Raw genomic sequence first — 25,764 nt, 5'->3', positions numbered from 1 at the left:
GGGGGGAGAAAAAAAAAACTCAGCCCCGCTGCATGCCGGGAACGGCAGTCGAAGCTGGTCGCGTGCTTCGCTAGTCTTTTTTTTTTTTCCCCCGTCCTTTTCAAAAGGAAGCGCTGTTATGCAAATGAGGCGGGCGCTCGCAGCCAATCGGCGCCCCAGAAGCGCTCCTTGTGTCGTCGCCGTCGGAGGCCGGCGTGAATGCCCGGATGTGAGAAGGACGGGCGGGCTGTCTGGCAACCGGCGGCGCTGAGCGACCGACCGACCGACGTCTCTCCCTCACGAGCTCGCCTCTTTCTCCCGGGAGAAGCGCCCGCCGAAGACGACGCCTGGGCCCGGAGAGCGAAGCGAAGATGGCTACGGAGGCGCCCGGCTCGGGGCTGGCGAGACGCCGGCCGTGAGGGAACCGAGAGCGGCGCCTGAGGAGGGGGGGGAGGGGCGGCGCCTGACCGGTGGGCGGGGCCGGAGCGGAGGGGGCGGGGCCGGAGCGAGCCCCTGGGGGCGTGACCCCGTGCCTGAGGGCAGCCGCCGGCAGAGACCTGAGGAGGAAGCGGCAGAGGCGGCGGCCTTTTGTTCCGGGCAGGAGCAGCCTTCGCGCCCCTCGGCGTGGTCTCGAAGGGGAAGAGCGGGCGATGAGGCGGGCGGAGTGAGGCGGCACGTGCCAGCGAGAGGGCTGCCGCTTTCCTCCCTGCCTCGCTTCCGGGAGCGGCGTTGCGAGGTCAGCCTCCTCCTCCTCCTGCGGAGCCCCCGGGGGCGGCCGTGGCGGCGTCTGGTGGGCCCCCCGCCGCGCCATGTTCTCGGTGCTCTCGTACGGCAGGCTGGTGGCCCGGGCGGTCCTGGGCGGCCTCTCGCAGACGGACTCTCGGGATTACAGCCTGGTGACGGCCAGCTGCGGCTTCGGCAAGGACTTCCGCAAGGGCATCCTCAAGAAGGGCATGTGCTACGGGGACGACGCCTGCTTCGTGGCCCGCCACCGCTCCGCCGATGTGCTGGGTGAGTGGGCGGCGGGGCGAGGGACGGAGAGAGGGTGCTTGCCCGTTTCTTTCCTCCGCAGGGTAGGGAACGTTGCCTCTCCAAATGGGGTTTGCTTTTTTTTTTTGCCTACAACTCCCATTAGCCCCAGCCAGCATGGCCAATGGTTGGGGCTGATGGGAATTGTAGGCAAAAAAAAAATCTGGAGAGCGGCTGTTTCCCACCCGTCGGTGACTGTTCGTGTGCTACAGGCTTGATCTAGTCCTGGATAGCGTCGCTTTGTCCTTAAGCTTGTTAGTGGCTTGGCCTGGCTCTACTAGGGTTCTTGCAGCTCCTGGGCACAATAGTGCCAATTCGAAAGGGGAAAAAAAACAGCAGTATTGTGCGCAATTCTTTCTTTTTAAAGCTGTTTAGAATCTCTTCTCTCCCCCCCCCCCTCCCACGTGCAAACAAGGAGCTGGGAGCAGCAGAGGTGTAAATGGAAGCTCTAGATGAAATCTGTGGGGGGGGGCATTTAAATCTATGCAACAGTTCTTTCCTATCAACTCATAACTTATCTTACTACTTTAATGGCATAAAATTGTAGGGGGTGGTATTTGTGAGTTTCCTTCATTCTGCAGGGGGTTGGGTTGGACTAGATGTCCCTGGAGGTCCCTTCCAACTCTGTGATGTTATGATAACTTATAACAGTTATGCAGTTAAGTTGCTTTAGTTTAGTACAAGCAGAACTGCAAATACGCTACAAAATTCTTGATTGAGACCTGTAAGCTGCTATACCTTATGGCAACTTAGTGCATGCATCTTTTTGCCACTTGAGACGTGGGAGGAAATTGTTGATATTAGAAAATACATTTTAGTAAACAAAGTGTATTCTTTGAGTGTTGTACAGTCGCACCATGACTACCAGCGTGTTTAGATATCAACTTAAAACTTATGAACACTGCAAATACTGAACTCTTAGTAACATGTTTTGAGACACAATGTTGCCAAAACTGATCATATGTAATCGGTACAGCATAGCCCTCAAAATATGTTGTATGTGTCTACATTATAAACATAGATTTATATGGGACCCACATACCTTCGGGACTGCCTCTCATGTTCCCAGAAGAGCATTACACTTTGGGCATAAGAACCTTCTGGTGGTCACTGACCCAAGAGTTCTGGTTGTCCTCAACTAGACCCAGGGCTTTTTCCGTCCTGGACCCCACCTGGTGGAACTCTCTGCCAGAGAATATCTGTGCCCTGCAGGACTTATTACCTTTCTGCGGGGCATGTAAAGCAGAGCATTTGAATGAGGACAGCTATGGGGACAACATAAAATCTGGCACTTCCTCCTCCCTCACCTTAGGCAGCTGTGGAAATATACATTTAAATTTTATTCCACCATCTTGGGAAATGGTAGTGGTTTTATTGTTGATGGTATAGGTAATTTTATATGTTGTTGTTTTTTTTGCTTTGTATTTGATCTGTTGTAAGCTGTCATGAGCCCTGCTTGCAGGGAAGCGTGGGCCTAGTAAACCTAAATCTAATAATAATAGAAATAGGGATTGTAATTATCTAATGCTGTGTATTGCCTTGCAAAAGAATTGCCATGCTGTACATTTTTTTTAGTTTGTAAAACCTCTTGAAAAGCGTTCCAGAAGAGAGGAAGTTTCATAGGAGTTTCTTCCTCTCCCCAGTGTCCCCTGAGGTTTCCTCGTTTTTCTCAAGGCAAAACTGAAATAATGTCAAGGGCCTTTGTATCTCTAAGGAGCAGACGCTTCCCCCTTTGAGTGCACCTTGTGCCCTTGTCAGGTGAAAAGCAAAGTGACATTGAGAATGGTTTCAGGTGTCAAATAGCACTTCCCACACCCAGCGTACTGTGGCTTGCGGGGCATGCTGCAAATCTATAACGCAGTGCTGTGTCAGATGTCACAGGAGCAACAAGGGGAAACCCTCCAGCGTGTAGGCGCTTTGTGGGCTCCGTGGCCTTTGAAAGAACTTCTCAAGGTGAACTTGAGGACAGCGCATGTATGTGGCTTTATGCTATGACTTTATAATGCTAAACATTTGCTCAAGGATTCATTTGTTTATACTTGTAAGTTGTCTTTAACAATCAGACTTTGTTCTTCTGTCAGTTTCTTTGAAACTGTGTTGTGGTTTATACTTCAGCGACTACTACTGTAGTCATATCCTTTCGAGGAGTGGTGGAAAATATTGTCAGACTTTATACAATACAGTGCATTCTTTTCCATCTTTGTTATTGAGTCATAACCCTCAAATCCAGTGCAGCTCTTGAGGTGGCCTTGTGTTTATGTGCGGCCCAGACCATTTCTTCTTAAGATCAGTGTGGCGTTCACTCTTTCCCTTTGCACTGTGGCTGAAAAGGAAATGCGGTGAGCAGAGTTCACATCAAATGGCTGATTCCAGTGCATGTGCCTTTGCGCTCTGCAGTGAATTGCAGTGCAGGACTTGCTGCCACCCTAACATACAGTGTGATTCCAGCACTGTTCTAATGTCACTGAGGCAGCTAATGGAGCAAATTCTTCTTTGACCGAAATAACTTTCTCCAGGTTTGATCACCCTGTTGATCATTAACTAGAGATAAATTTGCATTCTGAAGCATTAAGAGGCATTCATTCACTCTGCCTTTCATCTCTGTGGCTTGATGCCTGGCTGTTTCTTTTGATTTTGCAGTCTAACCTGTAGGAGAGGAAGGTACAGTTTGCTGGACAAGCACAAAGTTAAATTTCAATGCATTGAACTGGGGCTTTCAGTTCTCTACCTTATCCTGTATTCTTACCCTCATGCATTCTGTGTCCTTTTGGCAGCCGGCAGCCAGTGTGGTGGTGTAGTTAAGAGTGCTAGAATATCACGTGGGAGACACAAGTTCAAATCACCACTCATGCAATGAAAGCTTGCTGGGTGACCTTTGGCCAATCACACACTCTCTTGTGAGGATAAACGGAGAAGAGAATGATGTAAGCTGCTTTGAGTCCCCATGGGGGAGGAAGAAGAAAAAGATGATATTGGATTTTTATCCCACCCTACACTCTGTGTCTCAGAGCGGTCACAGTCAGCGGTCACAGTCTCCTTTACTTCCCCCCCAACAGACACCCTGTGAGGTAGGTGGGGCTGAGAAAGCTCTGACAGAAGCTGCCCTTTCAAGGACAACTCCTACAAAAGTTCTGGCTGACCCAAAGCCCTTCTAGCAGGTGCAAGTGGAGGAGTGGGGAATCAAACCCGGTTCTCCCAGATAAGGGTCCATACACTTAACCACTATACCAAACTGGCTCTCTGGAAGGCAGGGTGTACATGAATTAAATAGACTGTTCTCTGCTTAGTGACTTGTACTCCAAGTGCTCTTTTCCTTAAGTTTTGCATCTCTTCAAACCCTTCCTCTGTTGAGTGGAGCTTGGCGTTATTAAACTTTTAATAAGATTTTTGAACGTGCTACCCACGGAATGAGCCTTAAGCGTGTTTCACTTTTCCTTCGGTCCTGATTTGTTTTTCCTGTATTAGTCATTCGAAGCCATGAGTCTGCCAAGAGGTTTGATATGCAAGCTCTCTCAACCTCCCATTTGTGGGCCTCTGTGGGTTGGATGTAGGTGTGGAGGAGCCACATGAGCCGCTCCCAGGCAGTGGAAAGAATTTGCATGGGTACTTGGGACCAGTCCAAGTTCAAAGTCTATCCCTGTTTGACCAGCATTTAGGGGGAAAAAAGCTACACATGACTTTCATGTATTGAGTAAGAGCTAACATCTGAGAAATGTGCTCTGTGTCGGGAACTGAGAGCTTGCAGCAGCAGGGTGGGTGTCTCTCCTTGGCCAAGCTGGTGTAGTGGGTAATTAAGAGATCCCTGGTCCAAGTCTCACTGCTCCCCCAGCTCAGGCCCCCACCTAGAACACGGGGGTCACAGTAAGAGCCTACCTAGTAGGATTCCTGTAAGTTGTGGAGAAGGGAAGAGGTGAGACTTGCAACCAGCTTCCTGTTGAAATTCCTACTTAATGTTGATTAAAAAAGGTTACAGAACATGTATGATAAGTGAGTATTAGAAACATACTTGCTCTGTAAATGCAAAGGCACATTATGGTCAATTATTTGAGCTTCAGCATCTGACCTTCCTGGGAACAGTCTTACTCCAAAGTAAATATGAATCATAGAGTTGGAAGGGACCTCCAGGGTCATCTAGTCCAACCCCCTGCACAGTGTAGGAAACACACAAATACCTCTCCCTAAATTCACAGTAGGATTGTAGCTTACAGGTAAGTGTCTATGTCTGCTGTGTGAGTGAATTCTCAAGGACTTGCAGATTCTTACAGGGACCCATATCCTTACCTGTGAGAAAGTCTAGCTACAAAGATGACTGATGGAGGAATGTAGTGAAGGGCTTTTGTACTTGCTCGGTCTTCTTCCCCTTTCCTTTGCTGTGCTAAGAAATCTGTACAAAGGAGGTGGTCTGGAATGCAGCTAGAATGAGAGAGGTGTATTATTTGGCACCAGAACCAGCACAAATTCAGCAGTACAAACCTGCAGGATTAGATCTTTTGTATCCTTGTTAACAGTTTGAGATGTTCCTCAGTGGAACAGGCTTCCTCAGGAGATGGTGAGCTCTCCGTCTTTGGAGGTTTTTAAAAAGAGGCTAAATGGCCATCTGACAGCAATGCAGATTCTATGAATTTGGGGGGGGGGCAGTATTTATGAATTTCTTGCATTGTTCAGGGGGTTGGACTAGATGGCCCTGGAGGTCCCTTCCAACTCTGTAATTCATGTGGAAGTATAAACCAAGCAAAAGCTGGAAAACAGAAGTTAAAACCTGGACTTGGTGCAACTAATGGGAGGGTCCTTCTTTGAGAAATTAGCAGAGCAGATCAGTCACTGTACCCATTGCAGTGAGACATTATGTATGCTGTCAGACATAATCAGGTGTATTTTGCATGTATTAGGATTTTATTTGGTCATGTTTCAGTACATTCACAGTTGATGGTAGTGGTAAAGGACTGAAGTCCCAGCCAACTTACGGCAACCCCCCGTAGGGTTTCCGAGGCAGAAGACGTTCAGAGGTGGATTGCAGTTGCCTACCTCTGCGTTGGCACCCCTGGACTCCCTTGGTTGTCTTCCAGCCAAGTACTAGCCGGGGCCAATCCTGCTTAGCTTCTGAGATCTGGTGAGACCAGGCTAGCCTGGGCCATCTAGGTCACGGCTATTCACAGTTAACAAGGACTAAATTTCGAGTTGGGGGAAACTGGTGCCTAAGAACTGAGGGGATCAGCAAGTTGAGCAGAATGTTAAAAGTCTTCCATTGGAGCCTCTGATAGATGTTCGCATGCACAACTGTGGAGTGGATGTTTTTAAATAATGAAATGAGGAAAGTCTAAGGTTAGCCTACGTGCCAGATGCTGGGGTTCCTCCACAGGTTGAGCGGAGGATGCGCTGTGTATGCAAACACAGGCTGCCTGGGTTTTCCTCAGTCCTGTATTTATAACTGTGATGTTAAGTTTTGTGGAAGAGCCCCGTGGCGCAGAGTGTTAAAGCTGCAGTACTGCAGTCCTAAGCTCTGATCACGACCTGAGTTCGATCCCCGGCAGAAGCTGGGTTTTCAGACAGCCGGCTCAGGTTGACTCAGCCTTCCATTCTTCCGAGGTCGGTAAAACGAGTAGCCAGCTTGCTGGGGGGAAAGTGTAGATGACTGGGGAAGGCAATGGCAAACCACACACACTGCTACCCAAAAGTGTATCTCCCATCCGGTATGTGTGTTCCTCATTTTTGTTACCCAGATGTCGAACTCTGCACTTATCCTTGCTAAATTGCATTCTAACTGGGCATGTTTGCCATCCTTACCAGATGTGTTTCTCTTTTGGAATTGTTAACAGAAACTCTTCACACTTGGAAAAGGTGCATAGGTGTTTGGAAACAAAAACTCTAGTGAGATAACTTCTTTATTCCTTGCCTAGAATGTTCCCCTGCTTGCAAATTTCCTCATGTAGCCAAATCTTAAATTTCCTTGCCTGACTCAAGATTATTAGTAAACAAGGAGTCACAGCCCAGTTTTGACTCAAAATTACTGCCCAGTTATCTAAAACTGTACATATTTTATTTTCTGCCTCTCCAAAATATTCAAGGTATCTTTAATCTGTCATGCATCCTATATGTGACTTGGGGCTGTCCTCCAAAATCCTAAATTCCTTCCGTACACACTGCTTGGCAGAATTTATATTTTAGAAATGAGTTCCCCCCTCCCCTTTACAATTTGTGCCCAAATGTCTTGTTACATCCTGGGTTCAGCAAGAAGAAAGTAAATGGTAGTTAGTCTCTCAAATGTATAATCCTGCAGCTTTGTACTGCTGAATTTGTGTTGGTTCTGGTGTCAGGTAATGGACCTCTCTCATCCTGGCTATGTTTCAGACCCCACCTCCTTGTACTAATGGTCCTTCTAAATCGGGTGGCCAAACTGCAGCTTGGGAGCCACATGAGGCTCTTTTACACACATTGTGTGGCTCTTGAAGTCCCCACTGCCCCCTCAGTGGGCTTGGAGAAGGCATTTCTCTCTTTAAATCACTTCTCCAAGCCAGCCGTGGCTTGGGGAATGCATTTAAAGTTGCATTCTTTCCACCTCTCCTTCCCCTTTTTGCGGCTCTCAAATATCTGCCGTTCATGTCTTTCAGCTCTCAAACATCTGATGCTTATTCTGTGTAGCTATTACATTAATCAAGTTTGGTCACCTCTGCTCTAAATCTTAGTTGCAAATATTTAAACTGTCACTTAGTTGCAGATATTTAAACTGAAAATGCACTCATCAGTTTGGTGCGTAGGTTAGAAACCTTTGTATGGGCTGAAAGCTTCTGAAAATTTTCAGAATTGATCAGGAGAAACTAAAAAAAATCTGAAATTATTCTCGGGCTCTCTTTTGAACTGCATAATTATATAGTTATGCTGACTTGGGAGTGCTGAATGGGTAGGGGGAGCAATAATGATGAGTTAGTCCTGTGTAGGAAATATTTGAAGAAAGTAGTACAAAAAGAAAAGGTGTTCCTCAGCGATTGCAAGCAAGGTGGCATTATGCATTGGGAGCACAGGTGTGTTGGCTTGTTATAAGAGTTGAGAAGGAGGTCCCGGTGACATAACAGCTGTTTGTCCAATTGGCTTATGTGTATGGGAATGTAAAACAACCTGGCCCTTATTCTGTTATGAATGTTATGTGGCTGTATAGAAGCTGCTGCCAGTATTGTGTCCTTTTGCCACCTCCATTCTGTCCCTCTGTCCTGCGGTCTCTAGCTGTCCCTTTATGAGATGCAGTTTGCTTTGGGCTTTGCTTTGCTTGTAGGCAAGGAGCTGCTGTTGCCGCCCCTGACGCACAGCAGGTGAAACTCTGGGGACCATTAGTATTTTTCCACTGTGGAAGGAAAACTGGATAATAGGACCTACTATTTAGTAATGCTGAGGCAGCTTTCAGCTACTGTAAGAAGTTGGTGTGTGAGAGAGGTGGCTTTGTATGGATTTAATCCTCGAGTCAGTGAGGAATTACAATATCTGCATATCATAGTGTGGTGCTTCTGCTGCATAGCTGGAAGGTGTGGGTGGAAGCTGGCACTAGGCTGCAAAGATTAATTTGGGATTTCCACAAACTGTACAGATTGGCTGAATTGAGGTAACCTGCGTCTCTGTTCAGGTTTATGATTTAAATGTTTTAACCTGAACAGGGTTTTTAAAATCTTGAGTTTATATTTCCTTTTTTATTAAACAGTTTTTCATCCTGCATAAGAGGAAAAAATGTGTCTTGTTAAGACAGTTTACACTACGACCGCATCCTTCTTTAAAACGCAGGCCCTGGGTGGCTTAGATATGCGGGAGGGGGGTTTGCTCTGGCATAGAATCAGTGCTGATGCTGTGGTGCTGCTGGCCGATGCCTTTCATGTGCTGAGGGCTCTGATGCCCATTCTCGGGAAAGGAGCAGTTCTGCATTCTTTTCCTGCTCTATCCAAAGGGTTCTTAAAAGTCTTGAGCCGAATAAGTTGTGGCAGCAGCAATGACTCAAATGAGAGACCGATTAACCTTCCCACATGCAAAAATTTACTGCTTCTATAGCTTTGCTGGTGGTGTATAACTGCAGTCAGGATCCTGATCTATCATTTGAGCAGCCCTGCAGAAGGCTCTTGACCTTTTCTTGGCCTCTTAAGCTAAGAGAAGTACTGCAGGACTGTGTATTGGTGTGGGGCTGATGGGGCTAGAATAAGCTCTGGTGATATCCCCCCTCTCAAGTCTTCCCCCCCCCCTCTGCAAAAAAAGAGCTGTTCTCTGGCCTTGCATGTCATGTCTTTCCTGCTAAAAACAACTCAGGCCTAGTCCTCATGCATTTTGGCCCAATATATGCCTTGAAAAGGGAAAAGGAAAGGTCCCCTGTGCAAGCACCAGTCGTTTCCGACTCTGGGGTGACGCTGCTTTCACGTTTTCACGGCAGACCTTTTTACGAGGTGGTCTGCCATTGTCTTCCCCGGTCATTACACTTTCCCCCCAGCAAGCTGGGTACTCATTTGACTGACCTCGGAAGGATGGAAGGCTGAGTCAACCTCGAGCCGGCTACCTGAATCAGCTTCCGCTGGAATCGAACTCAGGTCATGAGGGCTCCGACTGCAGTACTGCAGCTTTACCACTCTGCGCCATGGGGCTCTTGAACCTGACCACAAAGCCTGTGTTCTGTGATGCTTTTATCCTTACTGTTGGTGCTGTGCAAGGCAATGTTGTCTTCATTCCCCTTAACAGTTATGCACACTGTTTTTAATAACCAGAGATAGAAAATCAAAGGAGAAATGTAGTGCTGACCTCAGCATCTGGTTGATTGCCTTTATTTCTGAAGAAGCAAGCAAAGGGGCCGGGGTTGCACTCAAGACTCAGAGTTGTTGGCGGTTTTGTACTTTTGTTACCACAGGTGATAGCAATAATGTTTGCTTTCCATGTATTATTGCTGGCTTCAAAAATGCCAAGAAGCATCTAAAAGGCTGTGCACTATTTTTGGTAGACATCTGATTAATGTCTGTGGAGTCTGGCTGTAATGTGCTGATGGCTTATAGTTCATGCCAAGGTCAGTTATAAACCCTCCATCTCTCTTTTGGCCGGCATTCCAAATGAGGGGCATTCTACAGATTAGCACCAAATTAATTTTCACTCTTTGAACAGAGGTTAGTAGCCGTCTGTTCCAAAGGAAGTCTGTCTTCCTTAAGCAGATGCTCTCTGTGGAGAAGAGTGAGTCATCCAGCATCCTGAATCACTAGCATGATCTTGTCTTGTTCCCTAAAATACTAAATTATGACTCTTGCATGCGGCATGATGATTTCCTGCACCAAATAGGCAATAGATACGTTACAACTAGATGCATCTGTAGATAGATCTGCAGAGGCCTCATAATAAATACCTTAGAGAATATTTCCGATGCTGCTGCTAATGAGACTCTTTAACAATACGCAGAAACTTGTCTCTGCTAAATAGCTTTACTTGTCATACTACCCTTAAATCCCTCCTGGTGTTCTCTTCAGATGGACAGATAGCTGTTTGCTCAGCTGCAGAATTGGAGCAGTGGGTTGCTTCTTGCTGGCCCCTTTCAGCAACAGGGAAGGGGGAAAGTGCTCCATCCTTTGTATTCAAGGATTGTATGGTTGACCGTGTTAGAATTCTATAGGTGTACCAGTCAATCATCTGGTAATGTCCTTAATGTCAACCTGCAAAATGCCCAGTTCTGCATGTGTTTGGATGGGCTATGTTTTGTATCTTTATTCTGTCAATGGCTACTGGCCATGGTGACTGAGGGGAACCTCCAAATCCAGAGGTACCAATCCTCTGAATACCAGAGCTGGGAGGCAACTTCAGGGGAAGGCCTCGGCCTGTATGCCCTGTTGTTGGACCTCCCTTCAGAGGAACTGGTTGGCCACTTTGTGAGGCAGGATGCTGGACTAGATGACTTGGTCTGACCCTGCAGAACTGCTCTTATGATGTTAATGCATTTAATGTTTTCTTTGGCTTAACATTCAGCTTTGTTAAGTTCTTACTCTTTGCTTCTGTTTAAGTGTTGAAACTTTAAATTCCTAGTAGTGATAATCTTAAAGCAAGCAAAGTGACTACGGATGTGTAATTGCATTAGTGTTCAGGTGTAGGTGTGACTACCTCTCCAACTCCTGAATGATCCCCTACAAGTAATTAACGGTGGTTGTCTTCATGAAAATGCGCCCTATACTTAGACTGGTCCTGCTGACTTCAGCATAAATGTTTCCAGGGCTAGTTTTAATTTAGGTTCATAACAACTCCTTAATTGTGGCTTCAGCGAAAGTGATTAATCTATGAAAGGCTCCTTCAGTTCAGTGAGCTAAAATAATAAGTAAATGTCAACAGGTCTGTGCATTTTTTTTGTATTAGTATTGAAGAACCAACTAGCATTATTCAGTGGGCTTTTTTGTTCTTTTAGGCGTTGCAGATGGCGTCGGCGGCTGGCGAGACTATGGCGTTGACCCTTCTCAGTTCTCAGGGACTCTGATGCGCACTTGTGAACGCTTAGTAAAGGAAGGACGGTTTGTCCCAAGCAACCCGGTCGGGATCCTCACAACCAGCTATTGCGAGCTGCTGCAGAACAAAGTACCTTTGCTTGGTAAGAGCAACGGCCCTCCCTTTCTCCATCCAGCAGCAGCTGGGTGTGTCTTTTCAGCCAGCTGCCTCAGTTCTGGGCTTGAGAGCCCCTGTAGGGCGGTGGTTTGGAACATGAGCTGGGAATGGATATCTCAAGAAACATTCAAGGCAAACCCACCGAAGTCCCCAAGGACATTCGTATGACACTTCTGGACTCCAGAGTTCCAATTGCTTCTTCAGGTTCTCTTAGTAACACCTTCTGAATAGGTCAACATCAACCCTGTAAGTAGGGCCAGGTAACATGATCCTGACATTTCAGATGGGGTGACAGCCTGCCTGTGTCCAGGTAGAGAGTTGATGTTTATGGAGAAAGATCCTTCTCGACTGATACTTTCAAAATCACATGCTGCATTTTTGGGCAAAAAAAAGAAAAAGAATTAGCTGTCGACTGGCACCTTTTGACTAATTCTTTGTCTGTGTGGTTGCCGATTTGGGCAGCAAATCCTGTCCTGGTGCCTTCGAAACGGTACAGATTACTAATAGTAAAAATAAAGCTCCAAGGCATTGGCAGCCGCAAAAGTGGTTCTGTTGGAGCCAGGGAGTTGGCAGCCCCACGAACTTGGACTGCCTTTTCTGCAGGATGTGGCCTCAGGGCAACTTTTGAATCACCCAAGCACTCTGGAAGTGCCTCTGTTCATTTTCATGCCAGGTACACTGTTGATGGTGCTGGCCAGAGACAAACCTTGCCTGCCCAGGGCTGCTTGCCTTTGGTGTTAGCGCAGCTCTTTCTGGAAAAAGGGAGGCTGGTGGGTCTCCTTGGGACACACGTTGGCGTGTCTGGAGGGCACTGAGAACTAGCTGTGTTAAAGGAAACTAGCAACCTTTCACCCACTAAGTTGCAGTGGACTGCCTGGCACACACTCTTCTCACCTGATCTTGGCTTCTGTGCCAGGAGGTCTCTTCAAGTATGCAAAGATATATTTAGTCTGGGCCTGCTGAGTTCAGGAAGCCTGGGCCCTTTTCTCGTCACCCACCTAAAGAACAGACATCAACCCGCAGAGTTTGCCTTCAGACCTCGCTGGAGCTGCTGGTTCTAATTACATCGCAGCTGTCTTTGTGGAAAATCGCAAACTAAACTGTGGGCTGGCAAGGTGTCCTCTCGTTAGGGCTGCTGGCCAGCTCGGTTTGACCTTTCTTCATCCTCAAGAGAAGCGGATGCGCTCCCCGCAAACTCTTTCTAGGGCTAGAGCTTTGCAAAGCCGGAACGGGGAGTGTTTGTGACTCTCTCCTCCAGCCCACGTTCCCTTAGTCGTATACAGCTAAGGCAGACGCAGAGAGGTAGATCTTGAGAAGACAGTTTCAGGAGCCAGTGAGCTGACATGACCTGCACGTTTCCAGGGCCTGCTGTTTAATGGACTGGTAGCTGGCAGGGACACATCCACTGAGTGGTGCTTTTTCCACCCAGCTTTCTATTGAGCTGAGCCCTGATGGGCCCGATCCCTGAGTTTGCGTGCTGTCACATCCCCTGGTGGGAAGCCAGGCCTCGTTGCACATATCACTGAAGTGAACACTGCTATTTAAGTGGCCGAGTGGGCCAGGCTGACGAACAATAGAGCCTAAGGCAGTTGGTTTAAAAATAGCGTTCCCAGCGCTCTGAGCTATAATTTGCGACAGAAACTCTTTTTAACATGTATTCACTGTCTGTGTATCGCTGAAGTGTATTTCCTTCTGTTTCGCTTGCTCCAAAAGATGCCCATCTCAAGCGCTGTGCTCTTTGCAGTCCAAATTTGAATGCCGAAGCTTTTCGGGATTCTCGCCTTCCTAACCCGCCGCTGAAATCTTGCTTCCAGGGAGCAGCACTGCTTGCATCGTAGTTTTAGATCGGACGAGTCATCGTTTGCATACGGCCAACTTGGGGGATTCCGGATTTTTGGTAGTCCGAGGTGGGGAAGTCGTACATCGATCTGATGAACAGCAGCACTACTTCAACACTCCGTTCCAGCTCTCGATAGCACCGCCTGAGGCAGAAGGGGTCGTCTTCAGTGACAGGTAAGAGGCTTCGCATGAAAGTCAGCACTTTCTTTGCCAGAACAGAGGGCACTTCCGTTTGGGCAGTTCTGCAATGAATTCTCAGGGGAGAGCATCTCCGCTGGTGGCTTTGGTGTTACGGCGCTCCCAGCTGGTGTTTTCTCCCATTCATTTCCCGAAAGCAGTGAAGTAAAAGCGCTCATTTTATTCACACAAGGCAAACAAATTTTAGTTGCTTCTTCAGAAAGAAGACGACATTGGATTTATATTCCGCCCTCCACTCAAGAGTCTCAGAGAGGCTCACAATCTCCTTTATCTCCCTCCCCCACAACAGACACCCTGTGAGGTAGATGAAGATATTGGATTTATATCCCGCCCTCCACTCCAAAGAGTCTCAGAGCGGCTCACAATCTCCTTTATCTTCCTCCCTCGCAAGAGAGACCTTGTGAGGTGGGTGGGGCTGGAGAGGGCTCTCACAGCAGCTGCTCTTTCAAGGACAACCTCTGCCAGAGCTCTGGCTGACCCAAGGCCATTCCAGCAGTTGCAAGTGGAGGAGTGGGGAATCAAACCCGGTTCTCCCAGATAAGAGTCCACACACTTCACCACTACACCAAACTAGCCCGCCTTTCTCTCTGAATCAATCTCCTTGACCTTCCTCCCCCACAACAGACACCCTGTGAGGTGGGTGGGGCTGGAGAGGGCTCTCACAGCAGCTGCCCTTTCAAGGACAAACTCTGCCAGAGCTCTGGCTGACCCAAGGCCATTCCAAGCAGTTGCAAGTGGAGGAGTGGGGAATCAAACCCGGTTCTCCCAGATAAGAGACCACGCACTTCACCACTACACCAAACTAGCCCTCCTTTCTCTCTGAATCAATCTCCTTGACCTTCCTCCCCCACAACAGACACCCTGCGAGGTGGGTGGGGCTGGAGAGGGCTCTCACAGCAGCTGCCCTTTCAAGGACAACCTCTGCCAGAGCTCTGGCTGACCCAAGGCCATTCCAGCAGCTGCAAGTGGAGGAGTGGGGAATCAAACCTGGTTCTCCCAGATAAGAGTCCACACACTTAACCACTACACCAAACTGGCTCTCCAGTTGTAGGACTTGATGATTAGTTTTGGGACTGTGGGGTGAGGAGGATTCCCTCTCCAGCGCTGTCTTCCCAAAGGAGTGGTTTGAAGTTCATAATAATAGCCCTCCATTTCATGTAGTAAGGCATTGAAGGCCATGGCTTTTTAGGGTACTTGAGTGTAGTTGCCCACTGTGCTGGCGTTTTCTTTATCTTGATGTGGTAAGCGGCCCTTTGTGGGACAGCTGCTCAAATGGATTTTCTTCTTTGCTGCTAGCCCACTTTTAAGACCTCCAAAAAGATGATGATACTGGATTTATATCCTGTCCTATACTCTGAATCTCAGAGCTGTCACAATCTCCTTTCCCTTCCTCCCCCCCCCCCCACAAACACAACAGACACCCTGTGAGGTGGGTGGGGACTGAGAGAGCTCTCCCAGAAGCTGCCCTTTCAAGGACAGCTCCTAGGAGAGGAGAGCTCTGGCTGACCCAAGGCCATTCCAGCAGCTGCAAGTGGAGGAGTGGGGAATCAGACTCAGTTCTCCCAGATAAGAGTCCATGCACTTAACCACTACACCAAACTGGCTCTCAAAAGGGGGGGGGGGGGAATGTCCCGCTTCTGCTGTATGACAGGGTGTCCTGCCTTTGGACTTCTCTATGTCTGCAGTTCTTGCACGTTCAGGAACAAGAGCAGCGTGCAGAAGACTGCCTTTTGTAGAGGCCACCCTTGCCTTTGACTCCTCCATTCCAGTGTCTCTCAGGGCTTCAGATGCATTTCTTTCCTGCTGACTTGGTGCTTGTTTGCCATTGGAAGGTGCTGTGGAAAATATCTGTTTAGTTATAGGGAGCTTGTTTGGGTTGAAACCCTGTCCCATTTTCAAGCTGCGCACAGGATGCATAATTGCACAGCCTGGGTGAAGCCCCTCTGTTGTCTCCCTGCAGCAAGATGCAGATGGAGGGGCAGAGAGGCTGGTCTTCCACACACAGAAGGCCACATTTGCCCCTTGGGTCCTTCAAGCTGGTCAGCATGTGGAGGCTGCCCTGGGGTGGGAGAGTGCCTCGCCTTGGAGCTCAGCTAACTTCCCATACTCGGGCAGTGAGGTAGCAAGTGCTTGAAGAGCACAGAGAGAGAAGCATGTGACTCCAGTTTGTATTAAAAGCTTCCAGCAGCGGCCTGTGCCCAATCAAAGCGAGCCAAACTCCCATTTGGCAGAACACCAAGCTCTGAGATGGGAATGCTGGAAAAGCACGGGCTGTCCATTGGGAACTAGACCCTTTAAAGGCAAACTAGCAAAGGACGCTGAAGCAACCCCCTTCCCTTCAGAATAAGACTTCTGGAATCTCTCTGGTCAAGGCAGGAGCCCCAAACACTGCAGAGGGCTCCTTTTAGGTTTGACATTCAGTATGAAAGAGTTGTCCTGGCTTGTTGTGTCAGATGACCAGCCTTTTCAATGATGCCAACCTGCCTTTCTCAGTAGACTCAAGAAGTCCAGGGGTGAGACACACAGGTTCTCTTCCCCCCACCCCCACCCCCCCAAAAATGCCTAAAGCTCTTAACATGATAAGGCTTACCTAACTGATAGTATGTTATCTCCACAAACAATCTATTGCAGGGGTTGCTAGCATGGCCAATGGCTGGGGCTGATGGGAGTTGTAGGCGAAAAATATCTGGAGAGCTACCGTTAGCCACCCCTGATCTATTGTGTTGGCTTTTGTGGTTTTATTTTTGAACCGACAGGACTGTAAACAGCTTGTTATCTCCATGTCCCTGGATGGTTCAAAGACACAGATGTTCATTATCTTTGGGGTTTTCTTACAGCCCAGATGCTGCTGACAGTACGACCTTTGATGTCCAGCTAGGAGACATCATCCTGACAGCCACGGATGGACTTTTTGACAATATGCCTGACTACATGATCCTCCAGGAGCTGAAGAAGCTGAAGGTAAATCATTTATTTTATGTTTTTATTTTATTGGATTTATATCCCGCCCGCCCTGCCGAAGCAGGCTCAGAAATCATCTGCCCTAGACAGCGTTTCAGGCCAGGCTATGGCCCTGAGATGGTGCAGGTGGACATAGTCAACTACCTGTGTCTGAACGCAGACAAGGGTTGTACCTCTTTGTTGCTTTGCTGGATTCACTAGCAGCTGTGGATAGTACGGACCCTGCCATTGTGTTGAGATGTTTGGAAACAGAAGTAGCGACTGAGGCAGGTGCTTTGGACTGGCTCATCTCCTTCCTTATGGGCAGAGCTCAGCAAGCTACTGTTGGAGACCAGTTGTCCAAAGAGAGAGCCAGTTTGGTGTAGTGGCTAAGTGCATGGACTCTGTTATCTGGGAGAACCGGGTTTGATTCCCCACTCCTCCACATGCAGCTGCTGGAGTGACCTTGGGTCAGTCATAGTTCTCTCAGAGCTGTTCTGCTTAAGAGCAGTTTTGTCAGAGTTCTCTCAGCCCCACCTACTTCACAGGGTATCTGTTCTGGGGAGGGGAAGGGAGGGAGATTGTAAGCTGCCCTGAGACTCCCAAGTGAAGGGCAGAGTATAAATCCAATCTCTTTTTCTTGTTATTGGTGGGGGACTTGCCATGTGGGGTTCTTGGAGATCCAGTCCTCTGTGCTCTTCAGCCTCTGCATACACCATTTATGGGGAATTCATAGTTTTGGAGTAGGCTGGTGACTCCCCAGTGCTATATTTTCTTTACTTGGTGATGCTGTAGACTAGAGGCTCTGAACCGGTGCCTGACTGCTGTGTTTGAATGGCTAGAGATGAACAAGTGGAAGCTGAATTCTAACAAGACAGAGGCAGTGTTGGCTGAAAGAGCTGAAGTGTGCTGAAGATCATTATTCTTCCCACTTCTAATGAGGTCCAGGTAACCCTCGCTGACTTGATGTAGAGCCTGGGGTTAGTCTGGATCCACCTTTATTGCTGGAGAAGCAAGTTAGTGCAGCTGCAAAAAAAGTTCTTTCGGCTTCACTTAAGCTTAGCTGCTTTTGGCAGATTTTAGTGTGCCCTGTTATCTAGCTCTGTAATCCTAGTCTGGCTGCATTGCGTGTTGGAAATTTTGCTCTCTGGATGTTCGTATTTTGTACAAGACACGCTGTTTTGTATTTTGTCACTGAAAAAGGCAGGTGGTTGTTAATAATAAGGCCATTTAGCCCTGACCTGGATAGCCCAGGCAAGCCAGATCTCCAAGGCTAATCAGGGCTGACCCTGGCGAGTACAAGAGACGACCTCGGGAAATATGCAGAAAGCAGAGGCAGGGTGTATGAAGCAACTTCTCTGAACATCCTCCATGCCCCAGTAGGGGTCGCCAGAAGCCTCCATGCACACACACAGAGAAAATCCCCCCCCCTCCCCATAATGCCGTTTAACTAGTTCATGGAGGGGCAGGATATGAACCAGGGACTTGCCCTTTTCTCTATTACATTCATCACCTGCCTTTTCTCCATGGAGCTCAGAATGGCATCTATGGTCCTTTCCTCTTCCATTTTATCCTCACCACAACTCCATGAGGCAGAGTTGGACTGTGGGAGAGTCACTTAGTGAACTGAATGGTGCAGTGGAAGCTTGGGCGTGGATCTCTCTGACCACCGCACCGCTCTGTGACCACTCTCAGCGCTCTGACCACTACACCACTCTCGCTGACCCAGACCTGTCGGTCCAGTCGCTGGCCACTAGGTGGCGCTACCTCTGGAGGAAGAGCAAAAGCATCCAGCTGTTCCTTCCGAGGGCCAGTGGTTGAACGGTTGGATTCCAGTGAATGTGAAACAGTGACGTAGAAGCATGCCATTATTGTCTTAGGAACGGACTGCTGCCAGAAGTGCGTGTCCCGCAACCTGGCAGCCTTGATTCCTCAGAAAGACTGGAAATCCTTGAGAACTGCAATTGTCTTGACCCTCCCAAACCTTTTGGAGTGTTCAGTACAAATGAGCTGCCCATTTGGTTGGCCCACAAGGCTCTTCAGCCATGCTCGTCTGATAGTGGGGCACTATCCATGGACCTGTTGAGGACCTCTTTGCTATTCTCCCTGGATTTGCTGCTGGCTTGCTGAAATGGTCAGCGTTCCTATTAAGAAAGGGATAGGGGCAAGAGGAATTTATGAACACATTGAGGAGAAAGTGTTGCTGGTTGTCCGGAGTCACCTGGGAAGAGATATTCTCTTTAAATGTTGGCTTGGTATCTTCCTTGATATCTGTGCAGCAGAAGGCAAGAAGGTGGGATCCCACATACAGTTACAAGCTGGGGCAAATGCAAGCTCAATTTCCTAGGCACATTCTGGTGGAGCCAGAACTGCCGAGCTGTTACCAGAGAACTTAAAAGATGCTGTTCTAAAATGAAGGTGGCTTCTCCAAGATTGACCTAGCAGGTGTGGCAGTTCAAAAACATAAGAACATAAGAGAAGCCATGTTGGATCAGGCCAACGGCCCATCCAGTCCAACACTCTGTGTCACACAGTGGCAAATATATATATATACACACACACACACACACACACACTGTGGCTAATAGCCACTGATGGACCTGTGCTCCATAGTTTTATCTAAACCCCTCTTGAATGTGGCTATACTTGTGGCCGCCACCACCTCCTGTGGCAGTGAATTCCACATGTTAATCACCCTTTGGGTGAAGAAGTACTTCCTTTTATCCGTTTTAACCTGGCTGCTCAGCAATTTCATCGAATGCCTACGAGTTCTTGTATTGTGAGAAAGGGAGAAAAGTACTTCTTTCTCTACTTTCTCCATCCCATGCATTTGTGTCCCCTTTTATGCGGCATTCCTGAATAAATTCTCTCACCCAAAATGAGATTCTTTGGGCTGGACATTTCCTACTTAAATAGTAACAGAAGCTCAGGCTGTCTTAGCTCTTTATCAGTGTGCCCGTTTTGATGAAGTAGGTGACTTTGTTTGTTTTCTGATAATTTGTTTTGTTTTGTTGATCCAGAACTCGAATTATGAGAGCATCCAGCAGACAGCAAGAAGCATTGCCGAGCAAGCTCACGAACTGGCATACGATCCAAATTATATGTCCCCCTTTGCACAGTTTGCATGTGACAACGGGCTGAATGTAAGAGGTAAGGTTTCGTCGCCTTCCAGAGTTGAGAGGCGGGGTGGGGGTGAACACTTCAAACCACAAGTTTGATGCATGTTGGGCTAATATTCGATTCCATAATACTCAGATAGCAAGTGATCTTCGTGTGCTCCGTGACAAAATGTTGGCTGGTGGGTGGGTGAGATATACGGCGGACATGCGTCTGTCTGCTGCCATAAATCCCTCTGATGGCAGGCTTCCTGGCCAAATGCCACTCACCAACATGTATGTAGAGAAATATTCACTGCAAGTTTAAAGTAAAAAACCATCTCCTGATGAGGACTGAGCACACTTGTTGGCCTCGGAATGTTGAGAGCTGCTGAGTCAGGGGAAGGGGGAAGTGGCCTGCTTGCCCCTAAAAACATATAGAACTGTGGCCCCCAGTTTGACCCTTCTCTTGTAGTAGAGGAGGGTCTGCAGGTTTCTCTCATTTAATTAGCATGGTCATTAATTTAACCAGTGGGGAAAAGCAACACCCCGACTCTTGCAGTGTAGCTCTTCCTCCTTTTCCAGATGTGTTCGAGAACCTTTTACGTAATTTACCTTTCACCTGACACTTTATTTCCTTTTCTATCTCTGTGGAACTTCTTTATCTCAGTTTTTCCCTTTTGGGGGGTGTTTAGCTCCCTTTTTTTTTTTCTTTTTACTATTAAAAACGGATTAAGAAAAGAGAAGAGACAATATTTGTGATAATTGCAGACATGTCAAAGAGGCCCACCGGCAGTCAAAGGGCAGAGTGCCAGATACTAGTTGGCAGCTTTTTCAAAAGCCTGTCCCCCCAAGCCTTTGAAGACTCATTCTGCTTATTGGCCTTAGCATGTTGGTGGGCAGCCCTTGAGAGAGGAAAAACTGGGTGGCAGCTGCAGTCCTTAAGAGGGTATCTAGTAGACAAAGGGAAGATGTGGATGGGGGCAGTTGTTTGTTCCGTTCACTCCACAATTCCTTGTTGGGTCTCATGAAATCATGTGAAGCTGCCTTCTACCGAATCAGACCCTTGGTCCATCAAAGTCAGTATTGTCTACTTAGACTGTGGCAGCAGCTTTCCAGGGTCTCAGGCACAGGTCTTTCGCATCCCCCTGCTGCCTGGTCCTTTCAACTGGAGATGCCGGAGATTGCACCTGGGCCCTTCTGCATTCCAAGCAGATGCTGCGTCACTGACCCACATCTCCGGTTGTTACAGGTCTTGTGAATTTCTCCCATTCTCCTTACAGCCGTCTTGGGTTTCTCAGTTGAATATCTGTGTCAGAATGTATCGGAGAACATTGAGGCTTCCAAAGAATTGTTCTCATTTAGCAGGCCGTCAGTTAAATGCACTCTCACATGCCTTCCTCGATAGGGGTCTCTCTCGGCTCACTGTTTTATGATGCCGGGGCCCATCTGTAATCTTCCTGATGTTTGCCTGTGATGAGCCTGTAAAGGGTGACTTTCACTTCGAGAAGTTTACGGACTGTGCTTTGGGCTAGTCTATTCCGATGAAAACATGCTCATGTCTTGCTTTGCAGGTGGGAAACCAGATGACATCACTGTCCTCCTTTCTATAGTAGCCGAGTACACAGACTGACAGGCTGAAAGCATCAGTTTCTGATGACTTGCGTTGTTCCAGAGTTCCCGGCTTCACACATACTGTTTCCTGCTGGCAGGGCATCTGTCTTTGCAGCTGATCTCAGTGGCTATTATGCGTTACGTCCATTGCCTGTATTAAGATTCATTCAAGGTCTCCGTCGAGAACCACTACTGGGGTACATCTGCCAGCAAGAAATGAAGAATTTCAATACTTGAAGCTTGTCTTTTTAAAAAAAAAAAAAGTAGTAGTAATTATTGCATAGTAATGTTGGGGGGGGGGGGAGAGTGATAATCATGGTTATGGTTCTGAAGACAGCAAGCGTCAAAGTGAAAGTGGATGTTCATAATTCAAAGCTAGATGTACTACTGAAAATTGGAACGATTCCTTTGTACGAAGACATACTATAGGGCCAGAAGCAGCCCAGTTCTCATCCATGAGAGGCCACAAAATTATAGCCAAGGGGCTGTGATTTTTTATGAACTTTTCAGAGGCTTCGGAGGGCTGCGAACCTCTTGGTTTATGTGGCGCCAGCCCAGGAGCGTTGTCTGTTACTAAATTTGAAACACAATTAGCTTGTGAAACGTGCGTGTGAGAAAGTTGCCGAGTGTGCGTGGAGCATGTGGTCTGTTGTCCTGACGGAAGTTCCGCTTCATTTCTTCACAGGGTGTCGCTACTGTTAGCGGGATTTTTTTTTCTTTTAGAAAATAACTTCTCTAAAGGGAACTTCTCTGAGGATCTTTCAGTTGAAATAAAAGTCTGCAGAGAGAAGCACGGGTGTTGAAAGGCTTGCATGTGTGCCTGAGCGAGTGACGTTAGATTGGGCTTTATGTGCTGCAGCCACGGCTAGAGATGGTGGGGTGGTTGATGCGGACGGGCCTCGGCTCTGAATCTTCCCTTCTGGGTTTAAGGAACTTCACAGCGTCTCGCCATGCGCGCCTCTGCCTGTGCTCCCGCAGCCATTGCCAGTAACATAATGCAGAAAGGTGGAATGAGTAGCGTTGGCATTTCAGTTGGTGGCATCGAGAGTTTCCGGAATGGACTTTAATGATGTTTACAGGTATCTAGTAGCCATTTTTCAATAGAGCATTTCTTTTCATTTACACTCGGTCCCGTTTCTTCAGTAGCTGCGAACTCCCTTTTTTTATTGCTCATGTAAAGAAAAAAAAAATCAATAGTGTAAAGATATATATATTTTGGTCAGTTTTTTCATAATTTTTGCCGGTAGAAAAATATTTAGCAATGAAAAGCCATGTTTTATATAGCAGTTGAATAATGTTGATGTTTAGATGATAAACTTGGCCAGTGGAAGCAATCTTTCCTTATTAAAAAAAAAATGAAAAGGGGATTTTACTGCCAGGTTTATTGTATTAAAAAAAAAACAAAACCTAAGTTTGAGGTTACCTCAGCCTGTGTTAAATATTTTTTGTGTGTGGTTGTACTGTATATTTGCATAATTGTGTCAAGCTTTTATTTATAATTGTGTCACATGTACCATGTACATGTCACTGTTTCAGTGCGTCTTGCTTCTGACAGGCATTTCATTTACGAGAAGGGGCTGAATCATTTGGAAGCTATTTTTTTCATCTGCCTTTCCTGAAATCAGCATGAGGATTCCCCTCCCCCTTAAATCACCCAGAATTCCTTGTCACAATGCCTTAACTGCCTGAAACTTGACAGAGGGATTTTTTTTTTGGCATGGATTGCAGGATGGCATAGAAATAAACTCATTACGTGATAATTTTTGAAATGTGGCAAATGGTGACTTTGCACAAACTATTTTAGTCTCCCTTACTTCAGAAGCTGTACAAGTTGCACCTGAGCATCTTCAACCAGAAGGAATGTATTTTATGCTTCAGTACTTGGCTTTTCTCCTGTGCCAGAAGAGCAATTCTCTCTTTACGTTGGGCTTTCTCTGCTTTAAATCTCCAGTCTTCACTGTTGCAGTTCCTCATTAGAATAAGCACTGATTTCCCCCCCCTTCCCCTCTTAGCCTTGTGACCTCTCGCAGACACGGTGCCTCCAAAGAGCGGGGCTGTTTTCCCTGCTTCAGAATCCTCTTCTGGTCTTTCTGCTGCTTGAGAGAGGGTAAAGGGCCCTCAGCTCATCGCACGAAACACCTTCTCTGGAAGTTCAGGTGGTGGCGGGCCGGCACCCTTCATCATTCATCCAGGTGGGAGAACTTGGGTCACGATCCCTTGTGGCTGAACAGAAACTCCCGGTGGAGTTTGATTGTCAGCCTTGCTTTGCTTAGATCAGTTTTTAGTCAACATGTATAAAGCCATTTGTGTCTCACCACATTGTTTTAATGATAAATACATTTGGGGTTGTTTTTTTTTTTTTTAGATTTGCAGATACGGTTCCTTCTTCCCCTCCCCCCCACTGGAGACCAAAGACCAGTACAGTTTATAGCTTTTTTTCCATCGGTTTTTAAAAGCAATACTGTATTATAAAGAAACTAATATTTTTATTGCACGCTTGAATTTTTGTTTTTGCTTTAAGATGTGCCCTCAAAACATATCGGAGCCTATTTCTTCCTATGAACTTAAAGGCTGTCTGCGCACAAATCTTTTTGGCAAAAGGAAAAGGCAGGATTTCGATACTCCGTACATAACCTTTACCGCTGTATGCAACACCTTACTCTTTCCCAGGAACTAGACTAGTGTTGTGATTTGGCCCAGAGAAGACATTCCATTTTGTGTTCTCTTAAATTTTTTAAAAATAGATGGAGACCGAGGAGAGCTGAAAACTGCAGACGTGCTTTGTAGAGTATCTAAAAAGAAACTGTATAGCATTATCCTACTTTGCTAATTAACGCAGTAGCAGCCATAGGACTGACCTTCTGGGTATGCCCTGCAGTTGTGTTACCAAGTTGGTAGGTATAGCTAGGCGAATGTGAAATACCCATGTTAATGAAGGAGTCTGACGTCCATGAATTCCCCATCAGTTTAGCTATCTTTGGAAAAGCTGACATATCCAATTCCCGCCCCCCCAATATCTGCAATTTCTGCAACAACTGAAGTAAAATTGATTTTAAAAATAGACTGCATTTTGGGACCAGATTGGACATAGACAAAACTGTCCTGCAGTGAGCAAAAACACGGGTAGCGTGATTGGAGCTGCTGTCTGGGCAGTGGGAAACCAGACAGAAAGCTGAATTGGGCTTTTATATGACAAAGATAGCTGATCTAATGAGGCTTTTTTCTTGTTAAATGAGACTATTGTTACCTGTGCTTACCTGAAAGGCAGTTATGTGAATTGGATGTCTGAAGTATCATTTGTGCAAGAATACTATCTGTAAATACATTTAATGAACTGTAAAGATATTTAATAAATATAGTATTTATACAACTGATGTGTTGCTTCTTCCACTGTGATTGTTCCACTAGACCAGGGGGAGGGAACGTTGGCTCTCCAGGTGTTGGGTTTTTTTTGCCTACAACTCCCATCAGCCCCAGCCAGCATGGCCAATGGCTGGGGCTGATGGGAGTTGTAGGCAAAAAAAAATCTGGAGAGCCAATGTTCCACCTCTGCACTAGACCCAAAGAGTCCTGCCCTGCCATCACCATTGGTGTAGTCCTGCTGTCCATCTTTGGCTTATTCTGTTCTCTTGTACAAAGCTTGAATCCTGTGGTACCTTTAAGACCCACAACGTTTTATGCTGGGTTATACGCTCTCATGTGCAAGCACACACAAGTGCCACTGGATTCAAATTTTGCTTGGCTGCTTCAGCCCAACATGGTTGCCCACGGTTCTCTTTTGACTTGCTTACAGACGGCTGGCTGTGCTTGAATCACCCAGAGGGGCCTTTTCTAAGACCTATAAGCAGCTTCTGGTAAATAATTTAAATCGTAGTCTGCTGCAGTGGGCAGTGCATGTAAGTTTATACCATAAACACGTGTCTTATAGTCCATGTATTCACATGAATAATGAAGGTTTTTAAAAGATCTTGTGGGTCTGATTCTAATTAAGCAGAAGTATGAACTGCACTGTCTTTTCAGACGTAGATGTTAGGTGAAAAAAAAGTTTAATGTAATAACATTCTCTCCTGATGCTGAAGAAGTCCATTCATTATCTTCCAGGGGCTTCTCTGCATCAACATGAGAGAAGGTTGCAAGGGAGCATATTCCTAGTCTTTTTAGGGGGATTGTGCAAGAGAAGTTCTGCATGGATCAAGAAGAATTGCAGATTTATACCCCGTCCTTCTCCCTGAATCAAGAGGCTCAGAGCGGCTTACAATCGCCTATGTCTTCCCCCACAACAGACACCCTGTGAGGTGGGTGGGGCTGAGAGGGCTCTCACAGCAGCTGCCCTTTCAAGGACAGCTCCTGCGATAGCTATGGCTGACCCAAGGCCATTGCAGCAGGTGCAAGTGGAGGAGTGGGGAATCAAACCCGGTTCTCCCGGATAAGAGTCCACACACTTAACCACTACACCAAACTGGCTCTCGGGAGGACCCTT

The 25,764-nt window shown here is 47.1% G+C and overlaps 1 protein-coding gene across 1 annotated transcript; it reads left to right on the top strand.

Moving 5' to 3' along the window:
* Window positions 1-777: 777 nt before the first annotated feature.
* Window positions 778-24,654, top strand: PPTC7 (protein phosphatase targeting COQ7). Its single transcript, XM_060249417.1, has 6 exons — window positions 778-990; window positions 11,405-11,584; window positions 13,413-13,611; window positions 16,473-16,596; window positions 19,596-19,725; window positions 21,245-24,654. Exons 1-6 carry the CDS (start codon window positions 789-791, stop codon window positions 21,301-21,303), a joined length of 894 nt encoding a protein of 297 aa, XP_060105400.1. The 5' UTR covers window positions 778-788; the 3' UTR covers window positions 21,304-24,654.
* The last annotated feature ends 1,110 nt before the right edge of the window (window positions 24,655-25,764 follow it).

Source organism: Heteronotia binoei, chromosome 11 (assembly GCF_032191835.1).
Source record: "Heteronotia binoei isolate CCM8104 ecotype False Entrance Well chromosome 11, APGP_CSIRO_Hbin_v1, whole genome shotgun sequence".
NCBI lineage: Eukaryota > Metazoa > Chordata > Lepidosauria > Squamata > Gekkonidae > Heteronotia > Heteronotia binoei.
The sequence above is the reverse complement of the archived record's forward strand: the minus strand, read 5'-3'. Positions and strand labels throughout refer to the sequence as shown.